This window comes from Chiloscyllium plagiosum, unplaced genomic scaffold (genome assembly GCF_037043375.1).
Source record: "Chiloscyllium plagiosum isolate Xiang-an unplaced genomic scaffold, Cpla_swu_hap1 HiC_scaffold_40, whole genome shotgun sequence".
NCBI classification, from domain to species: Eukaryota; Metazoa; Chordata; class Chondrichthyes; order Orectolobiformes; family Hemiscylliidae; genus Chiloscyllium; species Chiloscyllium plagiosum.
In genome coordinates, this window is record NW_028270178.1 from 18,480,788 (window position 1) to 18,495,150 (window position 14,363).

The 14,363-nt window shown below is 42.0% G+C and overlaps 1 protein-coding gene across 1 annotated transcript; it reads left to right on the plus strand.

Moving 5' to 3' along the window:
- Nucleotides 1-5,563: 5,563 nt before the first annotated feature.
- LOC148138367 (uncharacterized) lies at nt 5,564-10,242 on the plus strand. Its single transcript, XM_087981657.1, has 2 exons — nt 5,564-5,627; nt 9,329-10,242. The coding sequence occupies exons 1-2, from the start codon at nt 5,564-5,566 to the stop codon at nt 10,240-10,242; spliced, it is 978 nt and encodes a 325-aa protein (XP_087837783.1).
- The last annotated feature ends 4,121 nt before the right edge of the window (nt 10,243-14,363 follow it).

The window sequence follows — 14,363 nt, forward strand, 5'->3', positions numbered from 1 at the left end:
TCTGTAATTTGGACGTTTGCAATGTGTCGCCATCTATTTCACTACTTTCTTTCATATCATTTTCGACAGTAAATACTGATGCAAAATATTCGTTTAGTATCCAATCGTTATGGATTATAGACTTTTCATAATTATAAATCTTCCCAAGTCAGTGGAAATTGCAGGAAGCAGCATTGTGTGACAACAAGTGCAAGAGAAGTACTTCCAGGGTGAATGACACAGTTAGCAAAATTCATGACAGTGTTTCAGGAAGACGCTGTAAAAGTTTCAAATCAATTAACCTTAGTTAAACTCCCAAGTCAGGGGTTCACATGACTCCCCGCCTGGTGTTCACGGAGCATTGACTTGCTTTGTGTTTGCCTTCAGACGGCATACATCATCCAAATTCGACCAATGTTCCTGACTTGGATCAACGATCAAATTGCTAAGTTAGTGAAGTCACAAAGATTTCAGAACCAAGTCAGGAAATCTCACAGGCCTCCCCATTCCTAAAAGTGTAGTAGCGATGCTGTGGCGGAAGAATGATGTTTTGAAGATAAGGGGAGGTTTTGATTCACTGTAGGAGATCACGTAATGGAACGTTTATGGCGAAGGTCTTCCTGTTCTCATGTATCATTTATGGATTTTTTTTTCGGTAAGGCATATTAGCAAGACAGAGAGTGCTGTGCAATGGGATGGCATAAAAATCAAAAAGATTTTCAGTCTGGCGCCGTTTACATTGTTTAGCATTATAGAGCTCAACTGGTTTGGAGAGATGAGAAGTTTCACATCACTTGGTAACTATTGAATTTTGATTTCAGAACGGCATACATTATAGGTTAGCGTGTAATATAGACATTAAGGATGGTTGCTGCAATGGATAAGACAAGGTAAGTGATGTGCTAAGGTCTAAACAGTGTACTCAAAGCATATAAAGGAGATATCTTAAACCCCTAACTTTACCTTATTAAAGGCAAGTGCAAGTTTTTTTTTTGCAATGCAGATGTGCTTTTATTGCTCAAACTATTGCTTTGAGCAAATCACACTTTATTCTTACACTGTAGTGAAAATGCAAACCGTTGCGGAGAGGTATCGAAGAGCCGTCTTGAAACCTGTTTTCAGAAGTAAAATCAATCGTTATTCTAGCTCTTTTTGCCAATCGTGCAGGAAAGGCCACAGAGCACTCTGAACCTGTCTTTGATGTGGGGCCAAGTTGACCTCCTAATATCTGACTCACATCAGAAGAGAGATCTGTGTAGCTCTCGTGTCCCCAATAGGATACATGATTTTTAAACATTTCAAGTTATAGTAATTACATGCAACATTGGGATCGTTTCTACCCGCACCCCCCCCCCCCCCCCCCCCCCCACCAATCTATGCTTCCATTGCTGTAAATCACCGGATCGATGACGGGCACCCCTATGGATAATCCACTACGGGTTTCCAGGCATCATGATACAAGGCCTGCGATCTTTCATTGCATCCCATTAATTCACATTCCAAAGTTAACGGTTTTACTCTTTTTTTCAGTATTTCCCCTGACTTGCTTACCTGTAAGGGACGTTCAAATTCTATGGTACATTATGATAATTGCAATCTCTGTCAAATTATGTTGTTCATCTTTCTTTAAAACTACAAATCACAGGAGAATCAAAGGGACGTTAGTTCTTACTAATTGCTGTAAGATTCATAATAATGCATCTGCTGAAAATTTAGTTTTATATAAAGTTTGATGTTTGCACCTACTGTCAGAATTCTTTAACTAAAATATTGTGTGCGGCTTCTGTTCCACCTGACCTTCGAGGTTCATTTAGACACTCTTCCTCTACTTTGCAGAGGCATAACTCAATCTATTCACATGCTGCTTTATTTGACGAAATATACTACCTTTCCGCTGATTTAAACAGAAGAGACACAACAAACAGTGAGACAAACTGTCGTACATATGATAATAAGGAAAAGACAAACACATAACCTCAACACCAAGGAGAGGGAAGCACTGAAATCACTAAGAAACGATAAGAACATAATCATACTACCAGCAGATAAAGGCAAAATGACGGTCATCCTAGATAAATCTGATCACATCCAAAAAGCACAACAACTACTTGCAGATATCAACACCTACCAAATGAAGGAATTTGACCCCACACCACAACTCACCAATAGGATAAATAACACACTAAGGAATCTACAAAAAAACGGACAGATAACCAGAGCTGACCTACAAAGAATGAAACCGGAAAGCAACAACACCCCCAAATTCTATGGATTACCTAAAGTACACAAACCAGACATCCCACTCAGACCCATCGTATCACTGCCAGGGACATCATCATACAAACTGGCCAAAGAATTACAACAGAAACTGAAACACCTGGTCAGCGGATCCAAACACTCGATACAATCAACACAGGAATTCTTGGACATCATCAGAAATATACACATGTTCAAAGAAGAAACCATGATATCATTCGACGTGACGGCACTGTTCACTTCGATTAACAAAACCCTAGCCAGAGAAACAATAGCCAACCTACTGGACATACAGAACAGAAAACAGGACGCTGAACCTATCAACAAAGACGGCATACTAAAACTACTGGACTTGTGCCTCACAACACACTTCACATTCAACAACCAGATATACGAACAAATCAACGGAACACCCATGGGATCACCAATCTCGGGACTCATAGCAGAGGCAGTTATGCAAAGGTTAGAACAAACAGCCCTACCACAAATGCAACCCAAACTCTGGGTCAGATATGTCGATGACACGTTTGTAATCATTAAAAACACGGAAATAGAAAAAAACACACCGGATCATCAACGCCACACTCACAGGAATCCGATTCACGAGAGAAGAAGAAAAGGATAGCCAACTCCCATTCCTAGACTTGATGGTACAGAGAACACCGAACGGAGAATTCACTACAAAGGTATACAGGAAAGCCACACATACAGACCAAGTCCTAAACTATGAAAGTAACCACCCCAACACACACAAACGAAGCTGCATCAGGACACTATTCAAAAGGGCCACAACACACTGCAGTACACCAGAACTGCAAAAAGAAGAAGAGGAACACCTATACAAGTTATTCGCCAAAAACGGATACCCGCGCAACTTCATCAACAGATGCCTAAGAGAAAGACCCCGGAACGAGGACATACCACAACCAAAAGGACTAGCCACACTACCATACATCAGGAGCATCTCGGAACTGACAGCCAGACTACTGCGACCCCTGGGACTCATAACGGCACACAAACCAACAGCCACGCTCAGACAACAACTCACCAGAACGAAGGACCCGATACCCAACATGAGCAAAACTAATGTAGTGTACAAAATACCATGCAAGGACTGCACAAAACACTATATAGGACAAACAGGAAGACAGCTAACAATCCGCATACATGAACATCAACTTGCCACGAAACGACACGACCAGCTATCCTTAGTAGCCACACACGCAGACAACAAGCAACATGAATTCGACTGGGACAACACTACTATCATAGGGCAAGCCAGACAGAGAACAGCCAGGGAATTCCTAGAGGCATGGCATTCATTCACAAACTCCATCAACAAACACATCGACCTGGACCCAATATACCAACCACTACAACGGACAGCTGAAACTGACAAGCGGCAGGGACAGATCACTATAAACACCGGAGTAAACATCAAAGAAGCGCTTTGCAGGAGGCTCCCAAGCACTGATGATGTCGCCGAGCCAGGGGACGAAACGTTTGCAACAAAAACTTCCAGCTCGGCGAACAGAACCACAACAACGAGCACCCGAGCTACAAATCTTCACACAAACTTTGATTTAAACTTCTCTTTTTTACCATAACTCAACATTGTTAAGCCGACACTCTGCCACCGGAAATAAAGTTACAACTTTGCCAAACCCATCGATAGTAAGTCAACATGTGAAAGCACAACAGACCATAACAGTCATCAAAGTCGACATTCCGAAGGAGAGATACATGCTTTCAGCATAATGCCTGCCATATTACCCGTGAAATAAAATAAATCTAAGTCCTGCTCAGCTTGAGTACGTATGGACATAACAATTTATAAACTATGCGCGGTACCAAAACTTCCAGACATCTTTAGATTTCACCCCCATTCAGAGATCATTGCTGTCCATTTGTGTTTAGAATTTCTCATTCAAATACACCTCTCCTCTTATCTAACTCACCCCCAAAAACCAGTTCATTGGTTTTCCTGAGAAGAATGTATCTACCCTTTCCTTTAAACTATGTAATGAGCTCAAATCCATTGTGTTCAGAGACAGAAAGTTTAAAGGTCAAACAATACACAGAGATAATAAAAGGTTACTGAAGCTTTATTCGTCAAGGATTCTTAATTTCCAAACAGTGGTCAATGGTTCTGGACTGATCTACAACATGAATCGTCTACACGAACAAAAATCAGAAGAGCCAAATGAAGCAATTCAGGCCATCGAGTCTGCTCTGTCAGTCAATGGGATGATGCCTGATCATATAATCATCAATTCTGCTCTCTGGCCGTTCTGACATCATCCTTGATTCCTTTACTAATTAAATGTTGTCTATCTGAAGCTTGAATACATTTGATGAAACAACATTGGCAGCCCACTGCAGTAATTAATTTTACAAATTCACTAAACGCTGACAGAAGAAAATGCTTCCCATTTCCTTTTTAACTTGTGCATCATTTATTCTGAGGTTATGCCCTCTTGTTCTTGAAACACCATCCTGAGGTAACAAACTATATATAAGACCATCAGATGTAGGGTGAGAATATATACCATACAGTCCCTCGAACTTTCGCCACTACTCTTTAAAATTCGACTGATTTAGCATTCCTTTTGTTTACATTCACGTTCTTAGTACTCGCTGTTGATTTTCACACAACAATTTAATCTTAATTTCGAACCACCTTCGCCTTAATAATGTGTAAGGACTCTGCCCACACAGCACTTTGTGACATGAAGTTCTAACATCTTGTAACCTTCGGAGAGGCGAAATTACTCCTAATACCGATATTAAATTGGCGCTACTTTACTCTGGGACTATCCCCACTGCTCTGTGCATTTCCAATAAAGGGAAACATCCTCTCAGCTCTTACCTTTCCACACCCCTTAACAGTCCTGTATTTCGCAATATGATCACCTAAAAGGCTTCAATTTTTTTGTGAGGTTGCATGATAAACAAATGATAAATACTTTGGTTTAAATTCATGTAATCATTAGAACTGAAAGAATCCAATACAATAAATGAGAACAATAAACTGTTTCTATTCCTCCTGGCATGTTCCAATCATTTTTGTTCTGTAATGTTATTCCAATTGTTCATTATCGTGAAAGGCGTACTTGTTATTAAGCTGCGTAACCTCCTCATGGACAAGGTGGGTGAAGTGGAGCAGTTAACACCTCTTCAGACAATGTAACTCTGAAAATGTTGCAAGATGTTTATTTTTTTCCCTCAAACAGGGACAGATTGCTCTATAAATAGGCAACATAACTGCACTCAAATGCAATGCACGTGAAGCCACCAATCCGGACATATTTCAGACTTTCTTCTGAGAATGGTGCAGCCAATAATTCTACAGATGAAAATAATTTACTACCCTATTCTGTCTGGCATTCCTGGTATGTTAGTAATTTAGAAGCATTGGAGAATTCTAATCATGAGGTTGGAGGCCATTGACAAACAATCTGCTGCATGGATTGGATTTGTTCCTTGTTGAATGTCATTTATTTCAATGCTTTGAATATGACAATATGAGGGATGGCTATCACTTGGTGGATGACACTAAAATTGGTGTTAGAGTGAGAGCGAAGAAGATTTTCTCAATGTCCATCAACTTGGTTCTCCATCATATTGGTCAGTGGGACAAGAAGTGGCAAATGCTATTTTAATAAGTTAAATGAAAATGTGCTGCATTTTGGTACTGCAAAGCAGGGTAGGACTTGGATAGTTAATGGTGGGGGAATGTTAGTGAACAGAGTTACCTTGGGGTGCAGTACAATATGTCCTCAAAGGTTGCGTTGCATGTAGATGTGGTGTGAGGAAGACATCTATCATGTTTGCTTTTGCTGGTCAGAATATTTAATATAGACGTTGCAATGGCATGTTGGAGCTCTAGTCGATGATGTCACATATGAAATAATGTAAACAATTCTGTTCACTCTGTTAAAGAACAGAGTACTTAAACTGGGGAATTCAACTAAAAAGAAGGAAGGAAATTGCTGGATTTGCAGAGTATCAATTATATGGAGAAGCTGGTTAGTTTCGGGCATTACCTTCCCTGCAGCCCAGAAGGCTGAGGGCTGACCTTGTAGAAATTTATATAATTATCAAGTATTTCAATACAGTAAATACCAAAGGCCTTTTACAAGGGTACGGCACTCCTAAACTGGAGGGAGCTGTTTAAAGTGAGGAGGAAAAATTTAAAGGCACCTTACGAGCAATTGTATCACAGAGATGGTAGTTCATGCATGGAATGAGCTACTACTGGACTTAGTGGAGGTATGTACAATTATACCATTTAAAAGGCATTTGGCATAGATACATTATTAGGAAATATTTAGAAGGAAAATGTAATCTCAGTTGTCAGAATTGTACTTGCATTAGAGACAACAGAAAGCAATCTGCATACATCAATGTCATTGGAAAATGATGAAGGCATGATGGCCACGATCCTTCAGCTTGTGGAAATAGCTTATTTCTTTCGCTTTGATTTCTCTATCAAGTAGACTATTAAGTAGATTCTCATTGTTTGAGAATAAAATGGGAAGAATCACATATGATTAGTTTTAAATCTTTAGACTGGGAGAAATTGAGTACACTAAATGCTGGAGATCAGAGTCGAGGGTGTGGTGCTGGAAAAATAGAGCAGGTCAGGCAGCATCCGAGCAGCAGAAGAATTGATATTTCTGGCATCATCCCTTCTTCAGGAAGGGCAATACTCAGATTATGTTGACTTCATTTTTTTTATTTTTTCCCTGCGAAGGTAATATTCAGATAGAGTCATAGAGTCATAGAGATATACAGCATGGAAACAAACGATTCGGTTCTACCCGTCCATGCCGACCACATATACCAACCCAAACTAGTCCCACCTGCCAGCACCTGGCCCATAACCCTCCAAACCCTTTTTTTTTAGTGTTTATTTAGAATGAAACATTTCTGATATATGAATTGTTTGATCATGGGTTATTATAGGCCAGTGGAACTGACATCGATGGTGAGGAAATGCTAGAATCAATTGTCAAGCATGAAATAACTGAGTCATTCTGAGTCAGCATGGATTCGCTGAAGGGAAATTATGCTTTACAAATCTTCAGATTTTTTTGAGTCTTTGACCAGTAGCTTAGACAAGACTGTATTTGGACTTTCAAAAGGCTTTTGACAAGGTTCCATGCTTGAGATTATTAAGGAAAATTAAAGCTCATGGCATCGGCGGTAATGCATTGACATGGATAGAGAAGTGACTGCCAGACAAGATGCAGAGATCTGGAAACTGCGGGTCCTTTTCAGAGTTTCAGGCAGTGACGAGTGGTGTGCCACAGGGGTCAGCATTCAGACCTCAGCTGCTCAGAATATGCATTATTGATTTGGACGAAGGAATTGAAACTCATATCTCCAAAATTTTTTGATGATATTGAGCTCTGTGGAAGATGAAGTTAAAATCCACAGAACATCAGTGTATTCTCCATCAGGTTTATTTGGAGTACACAGTTTAGCAAAGATGCTCCTTTGTCGTGTAGCTCGGTAATCAGGAGAATTAAGAGGCTGCAGGATTAAATGAACAGGGCTGGCTAAATGGACAAATACTTGGCAAACGCAATGTCATGAGGATTATACAAATTCGTTGCAAAACAGGAAGGCGAATTATGATATGAATGGAAGAAGTTCAGGAAATGGTGGAGTGCAACGAGACCTGTGTGTTACGGTGGAACACTCATTGAAGATTGGCATGTCGGTGCAGCAGGCAGTAAAGAAAGCTCCTGGCATGATCTCCTTCATTGCAAAACGATTTGAGTATCGGAGTAAGAACATCTTGCCGCCCTTATCCTGGTTCTTGGTGAGACCACACCTTGAGTATAGTGTGCAGTTTTGGACTCCTAGTCTGAGGAAGGACATTCTTGTTTCTGAGGGAGTCCAGCAAAAGTTCGCCTTTCACATAAATTTCGCAGAATGAGCAGGGAGTCTCACCGAAACATACAAATTCCTGATGCGATCGCACAGGCTAGATGCAGGAAGAAAGTTTCCGATGTTGGGCATGTCCAGAATTAGGGATAAGTGCCTAAGAATAAGGGAAAAAAATCTATTCAGGACTGATAGGAAGAAGAATTTCTTCACTCAGACAGTTTAAAACTGTGAAATTCCTTACTCAGCAAATTGATGGGTGCAGTTGATAAGATATATTCAGGAGGGAGTGGGAGGTGGCTCTTGCAGCTAATTCGATCAACGAGTATGTAGAGAGGGTGGTAATGGGGCACTGAGATTGCATGATCAGCCATGACCGCATTGAACGGTGGTGCAGGCACTGAAGGTCGCATAGCCCACTCTATTTTCTAGGTTTTTGTTTGTTTTTTTATCAGTTCCCACAATATTCTGATATTGTTATTCAAAATCAAACGTCCAGTTTGGAGCCATTGTGTTCAAGTTTTATGTTAAATGAATCATTCATTTTGTGCTGAGTTAAGCATAAGAAAATGAGCACTGATTTGCCTGTCAGTCTCCATGTTATTATTATTTTAAAATTAAACATTTAATGACCATACTTAACTGACAATAGGGCAGATAAGTGTCACCCTTACTACTGTAGGTCTGGATTGGTATGTAGGCCAGACCAGATTGGGATGGCAGTTTCCTTCCATGAACGATATTAGTGAAGCAGGTGGGTTTTTAAGACAATCGAGAATTGTTTCGTGGCTATCAATAGTCTCTTCAACCCACACTTTTTATTGAAGTGAAGTTCGACCATCTGATGTGATTGGATTTGAATCTGGGTTCCACATTATTGCTTCTGTCTCTGCTTTATCTGTCCAGTATTAACACCTCGTGTCTATCATGAGTATTATGGATAGCTTCTAGCGTATGCTTTGATCGATGTAGTAGTTCAAACAAATTAATAGTGGATGCTGAAATCAAGCCAATCTTTCAGCCTTGCTATTCTGAGTATCCTAAGGTTATCACAGGATGGAGTTTCCAAAGCGCATATGCATTTTATTGAGAATGTCATTATACAGAAGACTGAGTAGCAATGTCATTGGATATTTTGGAAAAAAAAATTGTTTTCCGACTGACCCTGTTTTGTAACTTTTCTTCATTTGACTCACAGCGAACCTAGTGCCGATAATAATTCTCACAAGGGGAAACTGCGGCCTTTCTGATTGTACCTCTGCCTACATGCTGGCCATGGCAGCTGCAGCTCTTCTGATCATGATCGTGAATGTAACTGTGCATCATGTGTTCAGTTTTCATTTTAAACATTCCATCCTATCGTACACTGGAGTTTGTAAGTTTATCATCTTCATAAACTCAGCCAACCTGTACCTAGTAGTTTGGTTCACAGTCTTGTTCACATTTGATCGCTATGTAGCTATATGCTGTGAGAGGCTGAAAACAAAATATTGCATATTGAGGACTGGAGCTGCAGTAATAATGGTCACCACTGCTGTGGTTATCCTTGGAAATATACCCAATTTGTTTGCTTGTGAACCTGAGAAAATAATTGATAATTTACAGTGGGGTTGCTGCACTAAGATGAACTTCTTCACATCTCTCGCGGGTGTAGCATTCTCCTGGCTACAAAGTGTTTTGATTGTTTGTCTTCCACTTGCTTTCATTTTAATGTTTAATTTCGTGACAGTCAGACGCATTGTAGTAGCCAACAGAGGGCGCAGGGCAATCCGGGGATGCAGTAGTGAGAGTCAAAAAGATCCAGCTGTGCAGAGTCGAAGAAAATCCATTATTTTATTCTTTGCGATATCGGGTAGTTTTATTCTTCTGTGGCTGACAGCAGCCACAAGCTTTTTAGCAACAAGGATAGCAAACACTGCACGATATCAAGGTGATTATGCAGCTCCAGCCGACATTGCCACTGAAATAGGCTACATACTCATGTACTTCAATTCGTGTACAAATGTGTACATTTATGCAGCCGTACAAAGTAAATTCCGACAAGAGCTGAAGAAAGTGTTGACATCTTCATGGTCAAGTGTCATGCTATTGGTTAATCGAAAGGAAAAGTGAAGTGTATCATATTCTCTGTCTCCTTCTGTTCTCCTGTCTCAGAAAATGCTAATATAGAAACTAACACCTCTTAAATTCGATTTCCTCAATTCAAATCAAAATGTTTCGATATATAGTAAAGATCACTCTGTATTTATGCTCTATTTGTCATGAGTAAGGCTATCTGCCTTTTTTGTGTCAAATAAAAATGGTAGAATTTTTTTCGCTGTTTGACCACGATCAAAATTATGTAAAACTCCAGGTGGAACATTATATTCACAATAAACAAAGGTCAATGTTCAAGGGGGAGACGCATGCATTTTATTATTTTTTTCCTGCAATCCTGCGTGGTCATGGAATCGCCAAGTAAAGAATAAAAGATAAAATTGAAAGATTTCGCATGCCAGAATTGAAAGGTCAGCAGGTCATACTTGTGAAATTGTGGACCCATGCTTGGAGATAACCCTAAGAACTGGGAGATATCACGTGGTCAGCGTAAGCTACTATTCTTCGGGACCAATTTTTCATTTCATTAACTGTCCGGGAAAACCAATAAGTCTACGCTTGGATTTTAGCCAGCCATGAATTGCCTGCTGTAGTTAAATAGAGACAAGCGAAAACTGGAGGAAAGATATCTCCTCTTCTGCCTCAGGAGCCTACAACCTCACGGCCTCAAATGTGAATTCACCAACTCCCAAATGCCCCTATCACTCACTCCATCTCAGACCGAAATTCAGCAGCAGTCCCTTGGGCTGACCCACCTATTTATCTCCATTCCCACTTATCCGTTCCACTGTTGTCACCGACCTATCGCACTCGCCTCCTACTTTTGACCACATTTCGTCATCCCACTTCCTTTCTCCTCTATCACTATTCAAGTCTTAACCACCTACCCCCTCCCCAGTCTTGGTGAACAGTTCTGCTCAAAACGTGGACTCTCTTGCTCCTCAGACGCTGCCTGAACTTCTGTTTTGCCAGCTGCACACTTTATCGACTTTTCCTGTATTTAACCATTTCAGGGTGGAAAGGTGGCTCAGTGGTTAGCACTGCTGCCTCACAGTGCCAGGGACTTAGGTTCAATTCCCACTTCAAGCAACTGTCTTTGTGGCGATTGGACTTTCTCCCCGTAGCTGCGTTGGTTTCCTTCGGGAGCTCCGGTTTCCTCCCACAATCTAAAGATGTGATGATTAGGTGAATTGGCCATGCTAAATTGGCCGCGGTGTTAGCTACATTAGGTAGGGGTAAATGTAGGGGAATAAGTCTGGGTGGGTTGCTCTTCGGAGGATCGTTGTGGACGTGTTGTGCTGAAGGGCCTGTTTCCATATTGTAGGGAAGCTAATCTAGTCTAATCTTACCCAATCAGTTGTATATTGTATGTCAATAGTAACTAAATGATTAGGTTCCTGGTTCATTGTTGTAGATTTGATTCTTAACCTCTTTGTATAGGTTAGAGTGGAGCTGGAAACGCACAGCAGGTCAGGCGGCATCTGAGGACCAGGAAAATTGGCAAAAGCTCTTCATCAAGAATGAGGCAGGGAGCCTCTGGCGTGGAGCGATAAATGGGAGTCGGTTGGGCGGGGGAGAAGATAACTAAGTATACAACAGGAGATTGGAGGTGGGGATGAAGATGATAGGTCAGAGAGGAGGGTGGAGCGGCTAGGTGAGAAGCAATATTGACAGGTAGGACAGGACATGCGGATGGTGCTGGGCTGGCAGGTTGGAATTGCGTTAAGGTTGGGGGCGGTGAAATGAGAAAACTGGTGAAGTCGACGTTAACGCCCTGGGGTTGAAGTGTTCCGAGGGGGAAAATGAGGCATTCTTCCTCAAGGCGTTGGGTGGTGAGGGTGTGGCGGTGGTGGACGCCCAGGACCTGCATGTCCTTGACAGGTTGGTGAGGGAGTTGAAATGATCTACCACGGGCTTGTGTGGTTGATTGATGTGGCTGTCCCAAAGATGTTCCCTGAGAAGGCATCCAGTCACCCTAATATAAAGGAGACCGCATCATAGGAGCGGATACAATAAATGACATTGGTGGGTATAGAGGTTATACTTTGATGGATTCTGGAAGGCTCCTTTGTGGCCTTGGATTGACGTGGGGGGAGGTGAGGGTGCAGGTTTTGCAATTCCTGTGGTCGCAGGGGAAGCTGCCAGGAGGGGAGGGTGGGTTGATAGGGGGCGTGGACCTGACCAGGTGGCCACGATAAGGAACGGTTTTTGCGGAAAGTGGATGGGGTAGTGATGGAAATATAAACCTGGTGGTGAGTCCATTTGTCGGGGAAGGAATGACGGTGGATGATACAGATGAGGAGTTTGGTAGAGTGGAAGATGAGAACCAGGGGGTTCTGTCCTTGTTGCGGTTGGAGGGGTAGGATTTGAGGGCAGAGGTGCGGGGCATGGATGAGAGGCCATCTTAAACAACGTGTGAAGGGAAATTACATTCATGAAAGAAGAAGGCTATCTGGTCTTTTCTATGATGGAACTGGTCCTCCTGGGATCAGATATAGCGGAGGCTAAGGAATTGGTACACGGGATGGCATTTATGCAGGAGGTAGGGTGGGAAGAGTAGTAATCCAGGTAGCTATGGGAGTCGGTGGGTTTGCAAAAATTGTCAGCGTTAAGTTGGTCGTCATTGATGGAAATGGGGAGGTCCAGAAAGGGGAGAGAGGTATCAGAGATGGTCCAGGTGAATTTAAGGTCGGGGTAGTATGCGTTGCTGAAGTTGATGAACTGCTCAACGACCTCATGGGACCACAAGGTGACGTCAATGCAGTCATCAATGTAGCAGTGGAAGAGGTGTGGAGTAGTGCCGTTGTAACTACAGAAGATGGATGTTCTACAATGCAAAGATAGAGACAGGCATAGCTAGGGCCCAACCGGTGCCCATGGCTATCACTTTCTTCAGGAGGAAGTGGGAAGATTCGAAGGAAATTTTTTTAAGGTTGAGGACTACTTCAGCCAAACGAATGAGAATGCCAGTGGAAGGGTACAGGTAGGGACATCGAGAGAGGAAGAAATAGAGGGCTTGGTGGCCCTGGTCATGGTGGCTGGAGGTGCAGAGGGATTGAATGCCCATGGTAAAGATGAGGCGTTCGAGGTCGGGTAATTCCCTCCCAGCAACTCTGTTGTCCTTAATGAACTTGCAGAGTTCTTTTGGGTTATCCTTACCCCTATCTGATAAAGCTGATTTACGTCTGCTTTTTGCCTCCTGATTTCCCTCTTGAATGGCTTGCAACAGCCCGCCGACACTTGCAGAGATTCAGTTGATCCCCTGTTATATATATTTGGCATATCCTAACTTCTTTTCTTGACCAGAGCCTCAGATTATCTAGTCATGCAGAGGTACCATTGATACTAGACTTGCCATTCACACTAACAAGAGCAGACAGTCTCAGGCCTCTCGTTATCTCATTTTTGAAATCTTCCCAGGTTGCAGCTGCCCCTTCTGAAGCCTCAACACGACCTGTGCTTCTATCTACCTTGTGCCACTGGTAAATTTCGTTGCAACGCTTTCCATTCCTTCATTCAGATCACCCATGTATAAAGTGAATAGTTGCATTTCCAATACTCAGCCCCGTCTAACGCCAATAATCACCAACTGTCATCGTTAGAATGACTCCTTTATTCCCACTCTGTATTCTGTCAGTCAGCCAGTTCTCTATCATGCCAATACCTTGTTCCTAACACCATGGAATCGCACTCGATTTACCAGCCTGTTGTGGAGGACAATATCAAATGTCTTGCCGAAATGCAAATGGTAACGTCAACTGGCTCTCCTTTGTCTAAAGTGCCCATTATATTCTCAAATCTTTCAGACAGATTTGTCGGGCTTGACTTTCCATTGATGAAACCATTCTGCCTCAGCCCGGTTTTAATATATATTTCCAAGTAGTCTGCAAACCCATCCTTACTAATGGACTCGAAAATCTGAAGGACGACTGAGGTATGAGGAGATGACTTGTACTCTCCTGTATTTCTCCTGCATCCTTTCTTATCAGGAGTTATAAAACAGCCATTTTCCAATCATCCAGGACACTTCCTCAGTCCAGTGATTCCTGAAAGATCGCTGCCAAAGCACCTGTGATCTCCTCAGGTAACTCCTTCAGAACTGTGGAAAATAATCCCTCTGGTTCGGGTGATTAATG